Source organism: Filicampus tigris, chromosome 12 (genome assembly GCF_054856515.1).
Source record: "Filicampus tigris isolate MCC_2025a chromosome 12, RoL_Ftig_1.0, whole genome shotgun sequence".
NCBI lineage: Eukaryota > Metazoa > Chordata > Actinopteri > Syngnathiformes > Syngnathidae > Filicampus > Filicampus tigris.
Genome location: NC_141228.1, coordinates 5,205,520 through 5,230,704, shown reverse-complemented (window position 1 = coordinate 5,230,704; position 25,185 = coordinate 5,205,520). Strand labels below are relative to the sequence as shown.

Here is a 25,185-nt window from a genome sequence, read left to right as displayed (position 1 = left end):
ATAAAATTCTCTCTGGACACTTTCTTGCATGGGCTCCAAAGACTGTAATGGTATTATGTCAAAATAGCTGCTCTGATAAAAGTCATCAAAACATAAAAGCAGATGCTGGGATCAGAACTTTACTCAACAATGTAAATCGAATGTTTAGGGACTTCGGCTCTGACAGGTACGTTTACATTTGACATGGTCAGATTCCGCTTGACCAGATTCTTACTTCACACTTGCGTCCCTGTGCGAGCTCTCCCCCTGCTGGATAAGGGTTGGAGTAAACAACACTCATCCCAAAGGCAACTTAAACCAGACTAAAGTATTGGTTCTCAAACATTTTTACACCGAAGACAACCTAAAAGAAAAAAAAAAAATGTTGCTTTCCATGTTTAGTGTAGTCGGCCCAAGTCTTCATAAAAAAACAAGCATAGGTTTTATTTCTAAAAGGGGTATTACATATTGTTGCAAGCTGCTGTAATATTATGCACTGTTTCAACATCTATTTAAATAATGGTTTAATTAAAATATAGTGCACATAGAAGTTAAATAAATCAATATTGAAATAAATGTTTGGAAACAAACATTTCTGACAAATTAAGGCAAATTAATCATACTTACAATTGAAATACAGCCAAATTCTTCTTAAGTGTACTTTACTGGATTTAAAAACAACTTTAGCCATTGCAATATGCTCAGTTTGAACAAAGGTAGAAAAGCGCTATGTAAGTGACAGCCCATTTAATTAAGTGTTTTTGTCATGTTCCACTAGAGGGAGGCTGCGTACCACTAGTCGTACTCATACCACACTTTGAGAACTATTGCCTCGAGTTCTTGAAAAAATCGAAGAATTAGTCCAATGATTACAACTGGTGTGTCGATCACGAACCCTTTATGGATGGGTTGTGTTACAGAAAGTAAAGGTTTGCTGGGGTTCCTCAGCTTACAACGGTACAGACATACAACGTTTTATTGTTACACACGTCAATGTTAATACATTTTGCATTTGCAGCTGTTATATGCATCATCAGTTTCTGAAAAGGAGCTCTGAAGGCCCTTCAAATATGTAGCCTTTGCATGTGTAATTAGAATATGATACATATACATTTTAAAGGTTGTTTTTAAAGCGGAAGGCAACCCAAACATATTTTTTTCAAGAATATGTTCTATGCGAGCACACTAGTTGAAACAAATCATTCTGATAAATATTGCGTTTGTGGAATAAGAGTTAATCCACTCATTTTTAGCCATCTCTGGGGGCGGCCATTTTGTCACTTCAGTCGACTGAAAATGACATCACAACTACCCAGGGCTCAGGTAACGACCAATCACGGCTCAGCTTTAGAAAACAGGTGAGCTGTGATTGGTCGTTACCTGAGCCCTGAGCATCTGCGATGCCATTTTCAGTCAACAGAAGTGACAAAATGGCCGCCCCCTGAGATGGCTAAAAACGGGTGGATTTTGCTGCTTAACTCATATTGCACAAATGCAATATTAATCAGAATGCCATGTTTCAACTAGTGGGCCTACGGGGAACATTCATTCATTATCCATACCGCTTATCCTCACAAGGGTCGCGGGCGTGCTGGAGCCTATCCCAGCTGTCTTTGGGCAGTAGGCGGGGGACACCCTGAATTGGTTGCCAGCCAATCGCAGGGCACACAGAGACAAACATTCGCACTCACAATCACACCTAGGGGCAATTTAGAGCATCCAATCAACTTACCATGCATGTTTTTGGAATGTGGGAGGAAACCGGAGTACCCGGAGGAAACCCACGCATGCACGGGGAGAACATGCAAACTCCACACAGGGAGGCCGGAGCCGGGATCGAACCCACGACCTCTGAACTGTGAGGCGGACGTGCTAATCAGTCGACCACCGTGCCGCCCCCTACGGGGAACATATTCTTGAAAAAAATATGTTTGGGTTGATTTCTTCTTTAAGCAGTGAGATTTCTTAATTGCTCTTAACATGTACTGAAGTGGGTCATGACTTAGCTACAACATTAAAATGCGGGTCCCTGTGTGACAACAGTTGAGAACCAATTAGCTAGACTATACACCTTTGGATGGTTGAAGTGTACTCAGGAGCTTAATATACGCGGAAATATACTTATGATTTATTTTGCAGTCTTGGATCAACTCACTGATATTCCAGTGAGTTTGATTGATTACCCTAGTAATTAGCTACTGTAATGAGGAATTACTGTTACCAAAGCTTTAAATAAAAAAGAAAATCTCTGGTTGCGCCGTTAACATCATCCCACACGTAGGAGTCTGTTTCTATTTTACTGGCCTCTAATGATCATGCAAAATCTTTGTGGCACACATGTTATATATCAACAGTTTAACTACATTGGAATCGTTTTTTAGACTTGAAGGCAGTTAAGGCAATGAGGTTCTCTTTCTTTGACCTTTGGAGGAATACTGTATTTTTGAAAATTGATGTCCTGTTAATTCTGAATATTCATCAAAAAAAAGGCACTGCTCCTCGAGCTCTGTAGTATAAAGTATCTGACCTCATGTGCTGTGTTGTTTTACATTCATGTAAATATTTTCATAATCTTGTGTATTTAGCTCTCCCAAGAATGAGAATGCACATTGACCAGATGGATTTCGTCATCCGCCAGTTCCTTTCACCACGAGCTTCTCCCATGAAGTCATTCCACTAAATACCATACGAGGTTGCAGCACCCTCTTATTTTAGCTTACCACCAGGCACCCCTTACTCAGCCCAGTCTCAGTAATGAGGTCACCGCCGTGCGCTGTTTGGGGTTCCCCTGAAGGATGTTTATACTCTGTATTACTCACTAGCATAACAGTGTGCAGTGAAGGTCCCAAAATGAATTGTGCCTCAGATCTAAAGAGTGGTATGACCTCATGAATATTAACATGAAACCTGTCTTGATTAGCTAAACTAAAATGTTACAGTAGGAACTATATATGGTATGTGGGTATAAGGCTTCCCTTCCGGTTACGTTACCGGAGATTCCCTGAGTCAGCTGCAGTGGCAGACGGCAGAAGCTGGAGACAAAAGTGGTTCCCACATCTCAAAATACAATTTGAATGTGAAGCCTATGTACAATTGTTCCACTGTCTAATTACATCAATCAGCGATCAGTGAGTTTAAAAAACAAACAAAAAAAACAGCACCAAGCCAATCACAAGATGGAGCAATATGTATATTTAAATAACTTATTTACTGTGTATAACGTATATGAAATGTTAAATTGTTAGCAAATGAGCAGAACTTAATCTTCAATAACAATATAGTGCTTTCAAAACACGAAACAGATCAAATTCCACCTACTGTAAATACTGTAGTTGGAACCTTTTTCAAAATGATTTCAATGAAGAACCTGTGGCTTTATGAGCCCAACACGGATCAAGTGAAAATACATGAGCATAAGCATTTTAAATGCATTTAGAAATCATTTCATCCACAAAATATAGCAAGTTTGTCTTACCAGATTCAGAATTCCATACACAATCTTACACAGAATAAACCATAGTCGTCAGTCAAGGGCAATTCTGTAACACTTGTTTCATTATTGGTAATTAAAAAAAAAAAAAAAATCCAAATGAAAGATTAGACACAACTCTCCATTTTCAGTAAAGTGTTTTTTAATCATTTGGTTGTTGAGATAGTTCAGTGGAGAACATTTTTCTCCCTCCAATAACTTATTTGCCACGATGCTGCCCATTTACCGAATTGCATGGCACTCTGACAAATTTTGCGGCAACATTTTACTCAGGCCACTGCCAAGCTGTCTGTGAGGTGGCTAGAGTTCTCCAAGGCATTGACTGCATCTTTGATCAGAAACACAAATCAAAGTGGTTTCATACTGCTCCAAATGGTTTTTTTGGGTGAAATTGCCTGTTTTTGGGGGGTTCGTTCAATCATGAAACTGGAAATGTTTTGAACAAATGAGTTAAAATGAAATTACCCGATGAATGCAATATGTTGCGAGTCACATGACAAACAGTGGCTATGACTTTTTCAACCAAATCCGTACTGTTACGTACCTGTTTTTACATCAAATAGTAAATGTTGAACAAAATGTGTGATGCAGTACCAACTGTGATTTTTGGTGCAGTCAACATTTCTCCTCCCTTCTACCTCTCCTAATCCCCCTTTGTGTGAGAGGCGGGTTCGCCGGTCACGCACATGAAGATTGTTTTCATTTAGCGTTGCATGCCGCAGCCACCCCTACCCCCTAGTGACCTGGGAATCTGTCTGTTCACACGCATGCACACACACGCACTGTTAGGTTTCTAGCACAACAGAGGATATGACATAAACTTATTTTCATTTCCTGGACACTTAGCTTCACCAAAACTGTAGTCACGACTTGTCCACAGCTTTAGTAAAATAAATGTACAACTTCACTCTTTATTAATGGTATCTAAATAGTAGTTCACTATTAGACATGAAATAGTAATTATATTAGTTATGTTTGCATCTACAAAATGCAAGACTTGCTTGTTCTTTCAATTTTATCCTTATGCCCCATTTACTATGATGGCACATTTCTTCTTTGATTCACTAGGAGTATGCTTTGTTTCCCAAAGAAAATGTCACTTCTCGCAAGGCAGGGTCATTTCCTTTAAAGAGCAAGTCAACCCCAAAATTGTCTTTACAATATGTTCTATGCACCTCCACTAGTTGCAATACGGCAGTCTGATTAATATTGCGCAGGGTTAGCCGATTATCGGTGTCGATATTCATCAAATTGCAGAATATCGGCATCGGCCTTTTTAAAACAATTTGATGGCCGATAATAAATCCATTTAAAACTGTGTGAACTTCTAGGAACTATTTATGTAAATGTTCAGTTAACTTGATAAGAGAATCTACTGACCCTGGCAACATTCTGCACCTTTGTGTTTTTTGTTTGAAATCAAAACAAAGATAAGTGAAATTTGAACACTTTGGAATGACAAATCATGGCTCACCTGTTTTCTGAAGCTGAGCCGTGATTGATTTCCTGAGCCCTGAGCAACTGTGATATCCTTTTCAGTTGCCAGCAAGTGACAAAATGGCCGCCCCCTGAGCTAGGTAAAAACTGGTGGCTTTCTCATACTCCATAAATGCAATATTAATCAGAATGCCGTGTTTAGGCTAGTGGGCCTGCAGAGAACATTTTATAATAATGGCAAGTTTTGGGTTGCCTCCCTCTTTAAACAGCACATTTAACGTCTACATTTTTTAATAAATGGCACACACAATAGTAGCACAATAACGAGACACACACCTAAACTGTCCTACTATGTATGTAATATGAAAACAGCGGGAAGTTGCCCATGTTTGGTGCTATAACGGCAAACACAAGCAGTGGCATGTTTCATTAAAACATCTTTGGCCCATTGTAAAACACAAGCAAGCCCTTTACACGTTCATATTTGTGTCTGCGTGTCGCCGCATTTGCTGAAATCCAGCCAGACAAACAGAGACATGACTTAAGATCCTTTTATGCATTAATCATTAGAACATCAGAAGACAAATCACAATCATAACCCTTTGGGTATTCTTTTTTTATGATCTTAGATTGTTTTTGTGACTGATGACACACACACACACACACCTTTTGTCTGAGTGGTATCCGTCCACACATGTTCTGCTCATAAACATGACATGAGACACCTGCTTCTCCTCTGGCCATAACACCCTCACCCACCAACGACCTTCCACCCCCCACTTCCTCTCGGCAGCAAGTGAAGTCATCTCAGCCTTTCCCCTGCTCCTCCCATCCCACCTTCACCACCATTAGATAACATAACTAATGTCATTTGCTGAGGAAAAATATCTGATCCTGTGTTCTCCATTAACCACCCTCCTCTTCGCCCACAGACCTCAGAGTGGTTTTGCAGACCAGTATGACACTGACTTAGTATCGCGTCCTTGATTTTTCAATCAAAGTGTCTGTCTGTATCCCTACAATTCATGCGCACTCTCATTGGGCGTCATTTCTTTATGTTAACGTCCTTGTCCTGTGTTTGTGTATGCGCGTTTGTAGATCATGCAACAAATGAGCGATCATCGTTATGACAAACTGACGGTGCCCGATGACCTTGCTGCCAACTGCATCTACATGAACCTGCCAGATAAAGGACAGGTGCTTCTGCATTGTACAGAAGAGGAATATCCAGAAAGTGTAAAGGTAATATTTTGCTCAATAAGGAGACAGATTTTCTTTTTCAGAGAACGCGTTTGAATCGAAAATTATCCATTGCAAGGCTTTGTGTCACCACTACAATAGCACTCACTAATATGTTCAGTTGCCAATAGATATCTGTAAAGATGTAATTGTCATTAACGTCAAAACGAGGGGACCAAAATGAAATAATAAATGAAATCCGATTTTAAAAAAACGAACTAAAAAAATGTGTTGTTTTTAGATGAGCAGGAAATATAGTGCACACTTATTAATGAGTAAATTGGATTTGTTCATCTATCTCTGCTGCGTCAAATTATGAGGTCATTGCCAGTTTTGGTGCACAGATCATCGCCGATAGTTAAAAGTGCAGTCAGACCTCATGCAATACACAGTCGATAACATTTCAACAGAGTTGCGTTGAAAGCCAAGGTATTTCCTGCCCGGCCTCGAGCGGCTCGTGCCTTCGACGGGCACATCCAGAATGTCCGTCAGACTGGCAGCCATATTTGATGGAACTCAGCCAGGCTGCTGCAGCGTATAGTTTTGTCTTCATAATCAACTCAGTGAAGTTTACTTGAATCTATGCAGCCCGTGCCGCATGGATAAAAACAGGTATTAGGGGTATGCATCTCTCCACAAAAGATGATTCGATAATGTTTTTGATATGTCGGGTGTCAAACAATTCAAGGACGGTTCGATTTGGAAGTGTAATGATTCGGGAACGATTTTTGTTATTTTGCACACATTTGAATGAATTTGTCAGTACTGTAAATGTGTCCATTCCTTCTAGGATCTAAGATCTCTCAAAAGACAATTCCATTTGTATCTCAATACATTTCAAAATGGAACGATTCCATATGTATCTCGATACATTTCAAAATGGAACGATTCCATTCAATGCACTCGCACCTTTTAAATTAAAAAAAAAAAAGGTTTTCCGGTTCAAATCGTTTTTTGTTACACCCCCTAACAGTATTGGTGGTTTTGTGGACTTAATCATAGGTATCTCTACAAAATTACAGACACACAGGATAAAGTGCAACTACACTCGTCGCGCTTGCCGTGATTACGCTTTGGCTGGTTTAAGAGTGGCATTGGCCGGGTGTTGTATATTGTTGTTGTATCCATGAAATTTAATCCAGGAGCCTGCTGCCTGCATGCACATAGAACTTCGACCTCAAAATGTACTCGGTGGTTAGAACCCCAACCGTGCCAGCTATTTTTAGAAGGCAGAATTCCGAAAAATGTGCATATTTGGATTGGGACACGTGGCAGAGAGTCCGTTTTTCTCCCAGAAGATAAACTGTCAGGATTCTTCATGAGCATAAAATCTATTTTTCTATCACATTCTTTCAGCTTTGGTATCGCCTTGACAGACCATCTGGCATAGTAAGAAATGAATATTTCTACCATGATCCAGTTTTACAAAGTTCAGACCCACCAGGAATTGGCTTGGATCTGTGGTGTAAAAAGTGGAAAAATATTAATAGTGGTGGATACACACAGCGGTAAAAGACCAGGTTTGGTTTAATGCCGTTGCATGTCTTGTCATAGAATTGAGCCACAATTGCTCTAATCAAATGTAATAATATCCCAGTGAAATAAAATGTCTTCTGCTTTCTCTCCATCCACAAATGATCTGTCCAGTCAACGCTCTATTTTTAGTTGGCTCATCAAGTTGCATCTGCACATTAACAAAGGCAGAGAGGGGTTCATCAGGGTTGGCGGTTGAAGGGGGCGGTGAGCAGGCATTTATTGGTGCAAGCACTGGCAGACAGCTTTACAACGCTGGCTTTGGAGATAAAGAAACACAACAGACAAAAGCCCCAGTGAAAAATAGCAGCTCCTACTGTGTTCCACCACACCATCCTCGACCCAACAAATACATTTTAGCCACAGTAATAAGACCTCGGCTCAAATGGATCAAAACAAGACGCCCACTGCAGAGGCGGAGGTGCCATAAACAGCATTTACGATATCTAAAAAGTCCAACCTTCTCAGAGTTCAACACCTAATTACTTAGTCTAAAGTACAGCAGATGTATTACAAAATCATAATCAATGACCATCATTTCGTAACATGTCTAGCAGGAGTTCTCATCCGCACACGTTTATGCCATGTCTTTGATAGAGGAGGTTCTCCACTCATGGGGGTGTAGTTGTGATCTGGGTTGTAAATTAACAAATGCGGGTTCAAGTTACTTTTGGCGGGTGTTGATAAAAACCTTTCAGCCAGTTTGGCTGGTGATGTGTGACTCAATTGCGTCAGATATACAGTAGATTCGTCCCGCTGACGTCAGTTTACCCACTAATGCTTACATTTTCACAGTTTAACCTGGCAAAGAGGTGGCAGGAGCTTCAGTTGGGAGGGCGGAGGTTATATCCCCCCCTTCCCCACATGCAGACGCACGCACACATTTGTAATTGTCTGCATTCCCTCGCAAAGTTTATGCATGTCACATGAATAAGATAGCTTAATGTTGAGCAGAAACCTAGTCTGTGTAGGCTATGCAATACATCTCAAATAGGGCTGCCACTAAAGATTCTTTCGCTAGTCGACTAGTCACTGATAGTAGTTGAAATTAGTCGACTAATTGGATTGTATGTCAATCGCAGCATATCGCACCAGCAAGCAGCTGCTCTTACATAACAATCTTACAGCCAGAATTCTTTACAAACTAAAAATGAAGACAATTACGATGATAGTACATTCAACTTTGGTTAATGCTTTGCAGCTTGCACCAGCATTCCTGGCATGTTTATAAATGATGGCGCACTTCAATTGAAGGCAATACCGCGCCCTTAACATTTTTAGCTGCAAATGTTTAGTGTATTTGAAATGGAACCAAAATCTACTGGACATACTATGCATACTTGCACTTTGAATGCTATGAAAGTATCCACAAATACAAAAAGAAATACTTGAAACACGAGTGTTGGTTTTTATTTTAGTCTTTATGTAACCTTTATTTATCCAAAACGTTTTGCTTTGCTTCACTAGTGCGTATAATTTAAAACCATAGAATGTATAATTTAAAAGCATTAAATTGATCAACAAAATCAAAAGTGAAACTGAAAAAAACAACAACAACTAAGGATTAGAAGGATCGAGGTTTTTTGTTTGTTTGTTTTCACTGTGACATAACACAGCTTATTGTAATGAGCTGGGCTATGGATGTTTTATTGATATGCATTGCCTTAGGGTGGAGGGGTTGTGACACACGTCATGTTCATTTTATGAGTTTGTGAAGGCAACGCAGAGAATGAGGGAGAGAGAGGGAGGGCGAGCACTCTGTTTCATCGTGTCACGATATGCCATAAAGTAGCTGTGCTTTGTTGTAAATAAACGTGACTTTACTGTCTAACGTCTCCAGTGAAGCTTGGAAGGCATTCCATTGCACTAGCTGTTTTCAAAATATTGTTGAGTATAGCCTGGCACAACGCCTCAATGTAAGCTAGATTGAGCTGGCTCGTGCCTCAATGAACTCCCAATGTCAAAAAATACTGCTGTTATCTACAATTTACATAAGTTGTCACAATTGACAGACTATTTGAACCCATTAAAGATATGTGAAGCTATATTATTTTTATTTGTACATATACTGTAAAGTTGGAAAAAAACAGCTAGCTAGTAAAGTAAACAAAAAAGATTTTTGAGGATTTTGCTGTGGTACTGATTGGTTGAAAACAAGGATGTGAGAGATGAGAACCAACTTCTTTTGTTTTCTTTCTTACAGTACTTCCTTTAGTTCTTTAATGTACTTAACTTATTCACGCAAAACTGGTGTTCCTCTAGCAGAGCTTGTCACGGTACTGAGTCTGATGTAAGTTGTACCACTGAGTTACTAAAATCAAGCATACAACCTTTTGCCATGGAAACATGACAGGTTGCTTGGACTACAGATTGCCTCCTACAGTGTTCTTGAATAAATGATTCCAGACTAGATTTAGAAGTAAAGAAATACAAAGACTATAGCTCACTGTGTTAGGCACATTTTCCAAAGGGGGAAGGAGTAGGATGGTTCGCTAACAATAGTTAGATGCAGAATGTGGACGTCATGCCAGCTAGTCTGACTCACACTGTATGAGCTAATGAGTTTCAATAGGGTCCCATCAAAGTTGTTGCTTAAAAAGACAAGAATGTTGATCAGAGGTACTATTGTATCAATATCAACCCCAAAAAATAGGTCATTTAAGTACATGATAAATGACTCCAAATATTGTGAATGCGGCCCAGTATGGTGCAGTGCAATTCTGTTGCAGATTGAAACAAGACAATGTACTTCAAATAAATCATTCCAGCCATCATCAATCCATCTGTTTTCTCAATCGCCGATCACGTTGTTCATCTAAATTGGCATGATCTGTGAAATGGATAAGAGATTATCAAGACAACAGCGAAAGTGATAAGTCATCTTTCTTTCCGCAGGTGTTTGACAAGTTGAAGGAGCACATGCTGATCCCTCTGTCCAACAGTGAGAAAGTGAAAGTGGACGGAGCTCTAACATGCTGCTCTGTGCTCATCAATAAGAAGTCCAACAACTGAACAGAGCCTCTGTCGTATCACAACAGATTACTACTCTTGGTGAAACAGTCATGGTTACTTGATAAGCAGATTTGGTATTTTTATTGAGGTGAAAATCAGAGTATTCGGGGAGGACACATTTTGTTGCTTACAAAGTTCATATTAACTTTTCTTTAAATGTATTAATGAATGGAGAAGTACCAATATAATATATTTCAGTTTGTGTTTGCTTGTTGAGGTCAAGCCTCAAATAAGATGTAACGCTACTTTTGTCTTTGTTTCCCTTTAATTTTTGCTAGAATCGAGTCAATAATGACAACTTGGAGTATATAACTTTGCACTAATAAATCAGAGGAGGCCTATTAGTATTCGACATACTGTATGTTGAAGTCCACCACTGTTTAGACTGTGCTGATTCTGTGAGCGAGAGCTGAGGAAATGACATCAGGAGGTGATGCTTGCGTATGGGCAGGCAGGCAGTGATGAAGCATGGAAAGAATTTGGTTTGTTCTGTTCAGAGGAAAGAAAGGCTTGCGACGCCAGTAAACACTAACTCTTAAACTTGCTCCATCTTCCTTTCTCTCTCTCTCTCTCTCTCTCTCTCTCTCTCTCTCTCTCACATATACTTTGCTGTTGACTCATAGACAGGTTTAGGTTAATTCATTCATTCTCGTTCTGTCACACTGTTTGGTCGTGTGACAGTTCGAAGGAATTGTACGTACAACCAACAGCTGACAAGATGCCGGATGAATGCATCCGCGAAGCAAAAGTCATCATTCTCAAATTGTTCCTGTGAAAATGTTTGCCCAGTGAGTGATTAACTTTTATGATCCTGGCTAATTCTTTTGTTTGAAATTGACATTTTCTACCTCCTCACTGTAATATCCTTTCCCTGCTGATTCAAATTAAAGGGTTTTATCATGACATCATTTATTTGGCGGCTCTTTGGTGTACACATGCAGTGAGATAATAACCACTTCATCTGTTGACTTTTGAGGAGGTTTATGTAACTTTTTTTTATTGCACTAATCGACTGATCCTTTGTTGTGATTATCTCTGTTGAAACGCAGACGTTTTGGTTTCAATGAAGTTTGTGACTGTATGGTACTGGTATTAATTGAAAATAGCATTCCATCTAACTAATTTACATAATAAAGTAATACCTAGTATTCAACTGATTTGTTTACTTTTAGTATTGTTACTGTAGTAGAGCAGCTGATGCAATGTTATGAATTTGTGTTTTGAATGGGGTTGTTTGTCAGCGGTGACTATCAAGGGCAATATGGTAAATGGATCGCAACAAAGATAGAAATATATATGAAGATGCTGTCGCCATCTAGCGGCAAGAAAATGAAAACGGCAGAAATGTACCAGGTTGAGTATTTGACATTAATCATGCAACGGCCAAGAAAGTCTATTTTATTGCACACACATTGGGGAAATTGTTGATTATTAAAACAAAGATAATTTCTGCATGAATATTAAGTTGCGAAGAAGCACTTAATATGGCAAAAAAAAAAAAGGACGGCTGCATATTTCAATATTTCAGCCATTTTTACTCAAAAGTTTAATAGTTAAAATACATAAATCCATAACTACACAATGGAAACGATTAAACAGTGGCAAATGAAGCAAGACACTAACAATAAAAAAAACACATTTAAATACAAGACTTTGAAACTTTATTTTTTATTTTTTTGCCTTTATATAAAACTATGAAAAGAGTCCTGTAACTATACAACTGCTCAAACCACCAACTGTTGGTACGTTTACTTAACAAAATAAAATAAAAAAAAATGTGACATTGCACTGGTCAACAACGAATTTTAATCATAGACTGATTTATTTGTCCTTAAATGTATTTTTGAGAAAAATACAATACAATTCAAAAAAATAATGTAGTAAAATTTACATTCCTCTCTGATTATAACATTTATTAAAAATATGTTCAGCAGCGTTATTAACCAAAGGCAATTGTTGTTTTGCAATCAGCTTGCTCCCTCTAGTGGCTACAAAAGACAGACGCAGCCATGGAGGTAAAATAATTTAGCAAATACACATAGGCCTACGCATAGAAAGGCCACAACCCAGCTGCAGGACAGCTATCCACTCCTTTGTGGAAGGAGAAAAAGTGGGTGGAAATGCCAAAGCTACAAAATGGCCCGCAGCAAGCCACTGGTTTACATGTTTCTCCTTAATTAAACTGCCAAGAACAGGCTCTGTGAGGGTTGTATGAGGGTGACGTCCACAAGTAGCGGTTGTGCTCAGTGAAACATTGCACAGCATAGGATCACTGGGATTTGCCATTCGCCATTGAAGAAGCCCTGTGCTCTACACAGGCGAGCACAGGTTCAACCTAAGCACATGAAAAACAACCATGACAGAGTCTGGAGATGCTGTGGAGAAAGTTCTGCTGCCAGCAACATCCTCGAGACATAGGTGTCAAACTCTTATCCTGGAGGGCCACTTTCCTGCATGTTTTCCATCTCTCCTTGCTGCAACAAACCTGAATCAAATGATCAGGATCTTTATCAGGCACCTTCAGAGCTTGCTGATTAGTTGATCATTTGAATCAGGAGGTGTGTTGCAGCAGGGAGAGATGGAAAACATGCAGGAAAGCGGCCCTCCAGGACCGGAGTTTGACACCTGTGCTAGACTAACCAGTCTGGCGTGGGTCAATGATGGTCCACATGCCACACCTCCGCTGACTATAAAGAGAAGAAGAGGAGCCTTTTCGATTGGCCTGGAACTAAGTCGGCTGTGTTCACTCGTACAATGACATAAACGTCCATTTCTAACTGCGCCTGCTTGTGAAAATAACGAAAGAAAAGAAAACTCCAGTCATGTGCACAGTTATGCACTTTCCGCTAGACTTGTGCCGGACACCTGAATAGGGCCTTTTATGTTACAACTGTATTCGTAAATTGATTGACTTAAAAATGTCCCTTTATAAAGAAAAACAGCACAGCTGTGGTCTCAATTATTTTTCAACACGAATAAAGCTGTAAATTCGGGTGAATAATTTGACCAGGACATTTCCCATAGGTGCCAGTTCCTCCCCGGTCACAAACCGAGCAAACAGGATAGAAGGATATATTTTTGCAAAGGAGCCCCATGAGCAACTGGAACATTTGCCAGGGGCCAAGTCAACGTGCTAGTATCAACTTTGTCTATATTCTTTTATGTACAGCGTTTAGAGAAAAAAAAACATATTGCCGTGTTACACTATATTGCTACATGTGTAGATATCATATATCTTGTTATAAATCGGAAATAAAAAATAAAAATAAGCGGTCATTAAAGTAACATCTTTACACTTAAAAAAATATGACCTTGATTTTGCGCACCAACCCATATTAGCAATCCATAGTCAGGACTCCCAAATACAGTATACAGATAAATGGAAGGTATAATATTGCCTAATATTGACAGTGACATACAGTGATGACATAGAATACATATAATATACTATATGTAACTGTAGATTTGCATTTACTGTAGTATTATCAGGCCAAGTCGTTTTTGCCATTTTTTGAAAAAACTCTCTAAATATAGTGAAACCATCACTAAGTCGTTGCTCTTACTCGCTACCTTGCTTGTACAAGCGTCTACATGTGTGCACATAAAATAAAAGCACAACTGTCAAAATAAAAGCTCTGCATATTTTACGTTTTACTTTGACTTCATGGTCCCTGTGAGGACCCGTCAGAGACTGAGTGGGCCGGACGTGGCCCCCGGGCTGTACTTTATCAAGTGGGTGTTCTAGACAGACAAGATTCTCTGCAGGCTTTCACCAATGAGGCAAATGGTACCGTATATTCGATCGGAGAGAAGCCATTGTTCAATGAAAGGTACACGATAGCCCACTTTAAGGCAGAAAAAGAAAATTCTTTGCGGTTGACTTTTCAAAAGGACAACACTGTCTGAGCTGAGCAGCGAGAGCCCAGGCTGTTTGAAAGATCTTGAAATTGCTGTACGACCAATCTGATGACGTTTGAGAAGATCCTAAAGAAAATACCTAAAATGATCGATCAATTTAGGGGAACATAGTCATTTCTTCAATCAAAGAATATAAGGCCAAAAAATGAAGTGGGTGAATACTTATTCAAGAAATTATATATTACAGTGAGCTCAGATATGTATTGTATAATGGATCTTGTACAGCGGCAATAAGCTCCACTTGTTACACTGATAGGTTTAGCTGCAGGGTAAGTTAGTATACAGGTTTCCTGCCCCCCTTATGCCAGTGTCCATGTCATGGACTCTCAATGCAGGCTTAGAAAGAGGCAAGTAGGAATGGTTTAGGAAGTTGGTGTCCAAGCAATCAGGGACACAGAAACAGTGACACGTATTTGGAAGAAGCTCTCCCTCCACCCCTGGGCCTCTTATCTCCCCGAGCTGCTCACAGACATACATGTTTCCTGTTGAACAAAGGATAACACTCTCTCTGTTCAGACTCACATAGTCTGGAAACAATTTAAGTTCTGTTCTAGAGTTTCCCTCTTCCCGGTCTCCGGTGTGGTGGTCTTGCTCTGACGAGAGAAGCTGCGTAGATTCCTGGCATGCCTTACCCAATTCTGAGACCTCATCCTGAGACATGACCTCCACTACAGAAGGAGTCACTTCTTCAAAGTGTTGCTTTGCAGTAACTGGAGGGTCCTGTAGTTTGAGTAGAAAAAACACTGTGTATTTCCCAAGGCATGGAGTGCCACAAAGTAGAATATTCAAACAAAGTTCACAAATAAATGTCCAAATTACCCATTCCTGCAAGTTGATCTCAGTCAGAAAGCCTTGAAGGACTTTGTCAAGGTTCGGCACTGGCGGCCAAAAACATTCCTTGAGCTTGCTATGAACGGAATCATGTAAGATATACACATTGATACACTATAAGGTACTAGATTGTATAATTACGTAAAGCGGAAGTCAACCCAAACATACTTTTTTTCCAGAATATGTTCTATGCAGGCCCACTAGTCCAAGCACGGAATTCTGATTAATATTGCATTTGTGGAATTTGAGAAACCCACTCGTTTTTAGCTAGCTCAGGGGGCTGGCCATTTTGTCACTTGTCATGAAAGTTGCTCAGGGCTCAGATAACGACATAGTTCAGCTGTTTTCTGAAGCTGAGCCATGATTGGTCGTTATTTGAGCCCTGAGCAACTTCGATGTCATCTTCAGTCGACAGAAGTGACTAAATGGCCGCGCCCTGAGCTAGCTAAAAACGGGTGGATTTCTCATATTCTACAAACGCAATAGGCTATTAATCAGAATGCCATATTTCAATGAGTTGGCCTGCATAGAACTTATTCTAGAAAAAAAATATGTTTGAGTTGACTTTAAGGACTGAATATTACATTGAAATGCATATTTAATGGGAAAATGTAAAGTTGTACCGGAAGTAAGCAACACCCAACGAGATGAGGATAACAGCAGTTACCAGTAATGTGGCAGTGATGCCAGTCATGAGCAAAGTGTCTGTAAAAGTCACATTATGGTATGATGTTGGTGGCTAATTAAATTTCAGTCATTTTTATCTCAAGCAAGCAATGTTTACTAAAAAATGAATAGCTCACAGGCCATGCGGCAGCAGAGGGAGCTTACCTATGTCAGGAGGAGTTTTCCCAGTGAGAACGTTGGACCATTCGCTCCAGTGACCAGAATAAAAGGATCCATTAGGTTTAGTTCTAACCTTCATTCTGTACTGAATACTTGAAGGAACCTCCAGACATGTACCAGTTGCTGGGCCCTTAGGGGAAATTATCTGAAGAAACATGTATTGATGGGACTTCAATATTCAGTATGAATAAATCAATGCAATCTTAAAGATGAAGTCAACCCAAACATATTTTTTTCAAGAATATGTTCTATATAAGCCCACTAGTTGAAACAAGGCATTCTGATAAATATCGCGTTTGTGGAATAAGAGTTAATCCACTCGTTTTTAGCCATCTCCGGGGGCGGCCATTTTGTCACTTCTGTCGACTGAAAATGACATCACAACTACTCAGGGCTCAGGTAACGACCAATCACGGCTGACCTGTTTTCTGAAGGAATGTTACTATTTTGTTTCTGTTTACCTTATTCATATAGTCCTGTTTGTATTTTGAGTTATAGTATAATGCTTCATGACTACCAGATTTAGGCTTTGCCTGTAAATATTCTCATTCATCGTAATTTCAATCTCTGGGCATTGAATTGATCACAACCTCATAATTAGGTTCCACTGTACTTCATACTAACATGCTGAATGTAATACTCTCACTGTAAATAAACATTTCTTGACTTCTTATTTTCAAAGACAAAAGCCCTATTGGAAACATAGAGAATTTATGGTAATGGCTTAGGTGAACAACCCCAGTGGCTTTCAAAGATAGAAAGCATTACATCTTACCAGCCATGCTTTGCTGTCTCTGATTTGGCAGCCAACTTCATATTGCAGATGGGAAGACCGCGTCGTAAGAGGAGCTTCCCACTTCAAGCACAACTTATTTTTCTCCAGTAATCCTCTCAGATGAGCTGGTGGGTTTGTTTTAACTAAAATCAAAAGGTACACACAGATAAGCTGGCGTAATCATGAATGTCATTATTAACAACTTTAATGTGTGTCACTCTCTGTTAAATGTGGCAGAATATTTGACTAACTCCAAAAGTCTAAGGCCATTTTTAACCATGTGAATTAGTAGCAATATACACATAAACAGTATGTGAAAAAAGTGAAAATCCATTGAGAAATGTGTGCATTTACTGGATAGCGTATGAGCCATTACCCTAAACATGTTATGTACGTCGCAATCTGATTGCTACAAAAAGTAGCCAAAAGAGGACAATTTATGTCCCATTATCTTAAGATAAAACTAATCCAACTGGTCAAAAAAATAAAGCCAAAACTTAACTTCCCTCACCGATATTTTTCAACGTGAACTCTTGGGAGTAAAACGTCCTGCTGAGTGGAAATGCAGCAGTGCTGAGTTTGACTCTGACTTTTTTGGACTCATCTCCCTGAAAACTGCACTGGTAACTCAAGTTCCTGTCAGGCAAACATTCTGTCCAATCAGTCCACCCCAAAGAGTCACTGCAAGATATTTCATCTCATGTCAAATATCACAGTGAAGATCAGCGTCCACTTTAGTCTAAAGGATTGAATGTTGTAGAAATGCATGTTTTGACTGGATGATAGGATTTAAATTGCTACCTGAGATGCATCTTATTGAAAAGTTTGCAAACATCTGATTGGCTGAATCTGCTGTTGTTCCACTGACAGGTGATGGTTTGCAGATCAGAGGTGTAGCACATTAGTGAAATGTCATCTGTAGAGAGAAGAGGTTTGCTTTTGAATTATTGCATCACCAAATGAAAACATTGTCAAACAATTCATCTGCCTGGGCATTTCTCTACCGGTATCTACACATCTATGTTCTGAAGTCATCCATCCATCCATTATCCAAACCGCGTCTCCCCACAAGGGTCGCGAGCGTGCTGGAGCCTATCCCAGCTGGCTTCGGGCAAGTAGGCGGGGTACACCCTGAACTGGTTGCCAGCCAATCGCAGGGCACACAGAGACAAACATCCGCACTCACAATCACACCTCGGGGCAATTTAGAGCGTCCAATCAACCTACCATGCATGTTTTTGGAACGTGGGAGGAAACCGGAGTACACAGAGAAAACCCACGCAGGCACTGGAGAGAAAATGCAAACTTCACACAGGAAGGCCGGATTCGAACCGACGCCCTCTGCACTCTGAGGCGGACGTGCTGACCAGTCGATCACCGTGCCTTTTGTAAGACTACACTAACAGCTGTGTTTCTTTTCCTCTATTTACACACCTGCACTTTGTGGCACCACATCCCTCACAGGGTCTGACCAGCGGCTCCAGTGCCCTGCACTCTCAATATTGGCACACTTGACTGCAATCTGGACTTGGACCTCTTCTCCTGGTTTGAGAGACACCCACTTACCCTCCCACTTATCAATGTTCTGTAATATCAAGCGTAAACAAACAATTTAGGGCTGAGAATTTAAACAGGCAAAACAAAATCATTGTTATTTATGTACATACTTTTACATATATTGTTAGGTCTACCAATCACAAAAAATATGCCTTATGAGAAATACTGTGTATTGTGCTTTTGTTGTCACAATTTAAAACCGTTCCCAGGCGTCTGAATAAAAAGTCATAATGCTCAAAGGATAATAGCCAGCGGTGGGCATTCTGTCAGACTGGCTGACCGGTCTGTCAGTCCGTCATTGACGGATGCCCGTTTTGCTGACGTTTTTTTGGGGTGGAGCCACGGAGGCAGGGGAAGTGGAGGGGGGGGGGGGGGGCAGAGTGACTGACGGACCGACAGATTTCTGACGGAATGACTGACAGACTGACCAAGTGACAACTACAATTCTGTTCGTCACGAAAAGTGACGGATGGGTACCCCGGCCGCTGACCGATGACAAATGACGGACCAACAAAATTTAGTAAGATGCCCACCTCTGATAATAGCACAAAATTGCATATGTTTGGAGAGGAAGTTCTGTTATATGCAAATGAGCCACTGCTCATCACCCCAAAGCATATTTAGCAGGTGGAATGAGGCGAGCAGCAACGACTAGCCCAGTGTATGAAGAGTGAGCGCCCATTTAAATAACTAGTGCATTTTCATTCATTTCCACTTCATCACCAAGCTGCCAAATTACACTTGTTTTCAGATCTGTGCATATGGCACATGCAGCGGACACAATGTCAAACACATGTACTCACCTCACCCACATCAACTAAATGGCTGAATATTTGAGCATGTGCAAGGTTTTTTTATTTTTTATAACGTTTGTATTCGGTATTCCATGCTAACACTGCAGCTCTGCTTACCTTTTGAATTTGACATGATAATGCTTCCGTATAGTCCGGCAATAAATCATGGTTGGATAAACTGTGTGGCAAATTTGTTTGGCAACATTTTAAACAGCGGGCTCACAGATAGTTTTGGGACTAACAACAGATTTACTATGGTTGTCTAAATTCACACATGATTCAGAGACACATGACTACTTGTGCATTTAAATGTTGAAGTTTCTAAATACGTGTTAATACCTCTTTGGTCCTCTCTCCAAGCCCCTTGGAGATGTATCGGATCCTATATCGTAGCTTATCCTCCCAGTATTTTGGCACATTTGTGAGGCATGAAACCTGCAGCTGTCCAGGTTGGCCATTATGATGTAAAGATACACTGAAGGGGGCATCAAGGAGAACTAGTGGAGTCAGGCAAAACAGAACAGTTCTGAATCCACAAGAGTTTATATGAAGATGTAACGTTTCGAGTCATACCACTGTACACTACTAGACAACAAAATGATGCTTTTTCATTTCTAACCAATGCCTGCCACTTGCTGGATGGAAACTGTGTGATAATGGCACACGGACAGTCATCGAATGAACAACACTAAATTGATTGATTAGTCATTAAACAGTTGAGCTGAGGAAATACTAGTCTTACTGTGGTCTTCCACACTGACGATGCGACTGTAGATACTGGCGTTGCTGTTGCGCTGTACCACTTGGAGGTGTATATCCACATATGTGACAACATCCGAATCAGGAAATGAGCAGACATGGAGCAAAGTTCCTTCGTTTGTTCTTTGGGTCGACAATTCACATCTTTTCTCGCCTTTCCTTGAGCGTGATGACATACATAATTGCTGCAATTTACTTGTATTAGTATCATATAATAGTAGTGGCAAATTAAACATACACTGTACATTTTTGTATGAAATGTACTGTAACTGTGTAAGCATGTTTCCTACAGAAAGAAGATTCAAGATATACATTTGATCAAAATTTTAAAAAGTAAATTCATTGGTTGTCAGTGGTATTTAGCAAAAGCCTATTTCTACTAGACATTATGTTATATTGTCGCTGCCATGTTAAAAAGACGTATGTCCATTTTTTTTCAATTTTCTTATTTTTGCTTGAATGGTGTTTCCGCGTTACAGACATCGCATTAAAGTGAAAATGAAAAAAAATTCCCATATTGGACAGAAGTGTTTTTTACAGGACAGCGACAATATGCAAATTCACACAATACCAGTTAGTTCTTTGATAATAATAAGTCAAGTGATGTCTTTAAGCAACATACTTGCCAATGTTGTAGAACAAATCATAAGTCCCGTTGTCTGTGGACTCAAAGAAGCAGGTGAAATCCTCTTCTGTCCTTGTAAAACATTTCGGGTCATCTTCTTCCTTCAGGAGGAAAATATCTGCCCCCAAAATTGTAACTATGAAAAGACGGTCGCACAATATTTGACATCATTTATGATTTATATTCTGTCTTACCATCTTGTGAAAGATGAGTGCCAGTCACATACTTGCAACATATCCAGAGCACGCAAAGCACTTGTATCCACATGCTAAAGAGTATCTTCCTGATGTTGTTCAATTTCATGATGAATTGAAGTAGTTTGAAATATCTGTCAGCCTGCAGGAAAACCAGCACATGCTTGTACGTGTTTGTTGTCGTGCCAAGGGTGTTTTGACTCAGTGAGGGTGGTGGCGGCAAGGGACCGGTCTAATGTGAAAAGAAGGAAACGTGCGCGTGTGTGTGTTGTGTGTGTGTGGGGGGGTGCGCACATGTGTGCATGAGTGGTGAAGCAGTGTGGTTTATCCAGCAGTAGTTCATACCTCAACAGTGTAGCAAAAGCTGTTGTACATTTAGGTAAACAAGCAGCGTAATCAAGTGTACATTTTAAGGTAGCCCTTTGAAGGGTTCGTGAATCGAATAAATAAACACATGCATGAAGAGGGCGGCACGGTGTGTCCGACTGGTTAGCACGTCCGCCTCACAGTACAGAGGTCGTGGGTTCGAATCTGGCCACGGCCTTCCCGTGTGGACTTTGCATGTTCTCTCTGTGGTTTTTCTCTGCGTACTCGGTTTCCCCTTCACATTCCAAAAACTTGCATGGTAGGTCACTCTAAATTGCCCCTAGGTGTGATTGTGAGTGTAAATGGACGTTTGTCACTGTGTGCCCTGCAATTGCCAGTGTAGGGTGTCTCCCACCTACATATTTTTTTTCAAGAATATGTTCCCAGCAAGCCCACTAGTTGAAACACGGCATTCTAATTAATATTGTGTTTGTGGAATATGAGTTAACAGCAAAATCCACCTGTTTGTAGCCATCTCAGGGGGCAGACATTTTGTCATTTCCATTGACATCACAACTACTCAGGTCTTAAGTAAAGACCAATCACGGATGACAGATGAGCCGTGATTGGTCGTTACCTGAGCCCTGAGTAGTTGTGATATCATTTTCAGTAGACAGAAGTGATAAAATGGCCGCCCCCGGAGATGACTAAAAACAAGTGGATTAACTCTTATTCCACAAACGCAATATTTATCAGAATGCCTCGTTTCAACTGGTGGGCTTGCATAGAACATATTCTTGAAAAAATATATGTTTGGGTTGACTTCCGCTTTAAGTGATTTATAAATGTTAATGAAGAGTTTTTAACCATTCCCTTTTAGCCTATTTATAAACAATAACTTATTTTTATGCTATTATTATAAGTGATAGTGACATTGTCAGAGTGACATTAACCCTCTGTGTTTCAGCCCTCTGCTGCTGACCATTTGTGTCCACCAAGCTTTGTTTCTACCAATAATTTTAGCCGTATTAATGGAATGGAAGCGTAATGCACAGTAATGCAATGACTCAGGGTGGAGAAATCCTTGTTATTTGCTGGATTGTATCATAGAAATGGGTTGACTGGGTTTCGTTCCAGACCCAACCCTTCAATGTTTCTGCCTTTATGTGTCCTACCAGGTTGCATCATTTTCCAATTTCTGGACAAGGGGAAAAAAAAATCATGTAATCCTAATCTCCTGAATGAAGTCTCTAATGCAGGTCTAGACAAATATATGGCCACTTGTGGCCCGGCCTTAGTCTCTGACTGGCCCTCAAATTGACCATGAAGTCGCATTTAAAAGTAAAATATATGGTGCTTTTTTAAAAAAAAAAAAAAAAAAAAAAAAAAAAAAAAAAGCCTTCCTTTTATGTGCATGTGTGGACACTAGTACAAACGAGGTAGCAAGAAAGTGCCACAACCATTTGTGTTTTGGCGTCCTGACTAGGAAAGGCTAATATGAGTTTGTGGTTGGTGCATTACTGTATATTGCATATGCATTAAAACAAGCAAAAAACAAATATCACAGAAAAATCGGTATGTGGCCAAAAATAGTGATGAGGAACAAGCTGAATTTGCAGTGGTGTCGAAGATAGAAATGTTTCGCTTATATTTTAGGTTTCATTATTCAGGTGTTTGAGAGTCAAAATATTAAATTAAATCAAAATTTTAATATTTTGAAAAAATACCTTTTTTTTGTTACTGGTATTGTATTGGGCCCCATTTCATTGTGCAGCTGTATCTAATACATTGAAATTGTCCCTATAAGTGGATACATTTGCCTCAGGAACTGAGCTGAAGCTGAGCTTTCTCCCTTGTGTTCGTCTATTGTTAGAGAGTATTTCCTGCAGTTACACTAGGACCAAAAGGCCCCAGGTTGAATTCCCTCTCCAAGTGTACGGCTCAGCTTATTTGTGATGTGCCCTCGAACACCCAGCTGCTTCACAGGCCTTGGAAAGCACATTGCTCGCATGTGTCACACATTGTGTGTGCTTGCTGTTCACCTTTGTGATGGGTTAAACATTCAGGTCACATTTTGTGAACATGTGGATTGTGTTCAACAGGGTTGAAATTTATATAAAGAGCATGATTCAAAATCTGTTTTTTTAAATTTTTTAAATTTTTTTAAGAGAAACGGGGCTGAGAAAGAGAATTTAGGTTAGTTTGTTTTTCTCCTAGTACTATGCAGTCATTATACTACTCTGACACTCCAGCCAAGTAGGTGTCGGTAATGCACCTCAAACGCCAGCTTCAGCAGATCTAGAAAAAATGTGGTGATTTTATGTTTAGGTAGGATAATGTGTGCCTTTTGTGTGTTATTCAGATTCACTTTCTGGTGTCACATATTTCAGCACAGCTGTTACATCGATAACAATCTTCAAGGGGTCTTCTTAACACACTGTCCATCCTTTACTTACATCAGTTAAAAAAAATGAAACAAAATGTTTTGTTGTACAAAGCTGTAAATATTTGGGAAAAACATGATCTGACACCATAATATCGGTCTTAGTTTAATATTCTTTTTTGTAGTCAGATTGCCTGATGATACAAAAAGTTCATTTAAAACCATGTTCGCATGTTACAGTGTAACGGCCTGGACCACACCTCTGGGGCCAAAGACCAGGAAATCGATGCCACATCCAAAGATGGCTACATCTGGCTCCTGATATGGATGGTGGCAGGAAGAAGAGGATGAGAAGCAAGGCGGGCATGGAGACACAACAATTTGACGGATGGATAAATGCTGTTCCAGAGCATGCTGCATCCCAGTTTGGACTCCGAGTTCAGTGTTAAAAAAAAATAGTGCAGTTTTCCAGTTTGTGTGGTGGTTCTCAAGTTCTGAAACTAAAGATCTGTTTCCAATTACACTATAGTTGGTGAGGCTTTTTAAAAAAACTCTGGGCCAAATATGGCTCATGAATGAACTTGCTTAGTTGAGGTTGAATTAAGTCAGACATCAGGAACCAGTTCTAGTCCATAGTAGTGACAGTTATGGTTATATGATTTGGCTGAGATGTGGACTGCAATCAGGAACCAGTTCTGATCCATTGTAGGGCCAGCTATGGTTATAAGATTTGACTGAGATGTGGGCCTTGTGTGGCCCACATGTGGATACCAGATGGGGACCACTAAAGGCACGTTTTTATTGAGGTATGTGGACCAAGTGCAGGTGGGTTGTGTGGCCCATCACTGGGCCACACCAATTTTGCTATCCGGGGAGTGACCATGAGCCTCTTGGCTACTTCTCTGACCAGTGCTCTAACAGTTTACGTGGACGGCCATGTCTTGGTAGGTTTGGAGTTGTGCCATACTTTGACCAGTACTTCTTGATGTTCAAAACTTGGGGTATTTTTTTATAATCTAACCATGCTTAAAGTTATCCACGCCTTTATCCCTGACCCATCCGGTGAGTTCCTTAGTCTTCATGATGCTGTTGTTCACTATTGTTTGCTAACAAACCGCCGAGGCCTTCACAGAAGAAGTGTATTGTAAGAAGTGATTAAATTACCGGTACACATAAATTGATGAACTAATTAGGTGACTTCTGAAAGAAATTGATTGCACTGATTGTCTTAAGTGGCATAATACACAGGGGTGAATATACATGTAAATGCGCATCATTTTCATTCCATTTCACAATGATGTGCAACTTTGTGTGGATCTATCACATAAAATCTCAACAAAATACACATGTTTGTAATTTCCACAAATGGTGAACAACTTCAAGCAGTTGAGATACTTTTTCAAGGCAGTCTACCATTTCTACGGAATCCAGTATTAACATGATACTGTTTTATGATACTGCTTGTTGCTGAATGCAAATTTCCTGCTTCACTAAAATCAAATATAAA

The 25,185-nt window shown here is 40.0% G+C and overlaps 2 protein-coding genes across 2 annotated transcripts in view; one reads left to right on the top strand and one right to left on the bottom strand.

Annotated features, from left to right (window-relative positions):
• Positions 1-11,843, top strand: part of ddah1 (dimethylarginine dimethylaminohydrolase 1) — an 83,480-nt gene extending 71,637 nt beyond the window's left edge. Inside the window, exons 5-6 of the mRNA XM_086046993.1 lie at positions 6,005-6,148; positions 10,574-11,843. Coding sequence (XP_085903119.1) covers positions 6,005-6,148; positions 10,574-10,690 — 261 coding nt within the window. The 3' untranslated portion in view covers positions 10,691-11,843. The remainder of the gene's footprint in view (positions 1-6,004; positions 6,149-10,573) is intronic.
• A 485-nt stretch (positions 11,844-12,328) lies between these two features.
• On the bottom strand, positions 12,329-21,158 carry mpl (MPL proto-oncogene, thrombopoietin receptor). Its single transcript, XM_086046992.1, has 13 exons — positions 20,990-21,158; positions 20,793-20,913; positions 20,154-20,329; positions 19,751-19,908; positions 18,495-18,645; positions 17,862-17,976; positions 17,572-17,741; positions 17,061-17,203; positions 16,271-16,430; positions 16,063-16,144; positions 15,428-15,515; positions 13,331-15,328; positions 12,329-13,025 (listed from the first exon to the last, which is right to left on the bottom strand). The coding sequence occupies exons 1-12, from the start codon at positions 21,096-21,098 to the stop codon at positions 14,867-14,869; spliced, it is 1,935 nt and encodes a 644-aa protein (XP_085903118.1). The 5' UTR covers positions 21,099-21,158; the 3' UTR covers positions 12,329-13,025; positions 13,331-14,866.
• Positions 21,159-25,185: the final 4,027 nt, after the last annotated feature.

What these genes read in the sequence shown, in the direction of transcription:
- mpl (XM_086046992.1), bottom strand. Translation starts at nt 21,098, where the DNA reads ATGAAATTGAACAACATCAGGAAGATACTCTTTAGCATGTGGATACAA. An exon ending in CGTCAGTGTGGAAGACCACA is followed by an intron (nt 19,909 to 20,153) that starts GTAAGACTAGTA and finishes TGACTCCACTAG; the next exon opens with TTCTCCTTGATGCCCCCTTC. An exon ending in TTGGAGAGAGGACCAAAGAG is followed by an intron (nt 18,646 to 19,750) that starts GTATTAACACGT and finishes TTGATATTACAG; the next exon opens with AACATTGATAAGTGGGAGGG.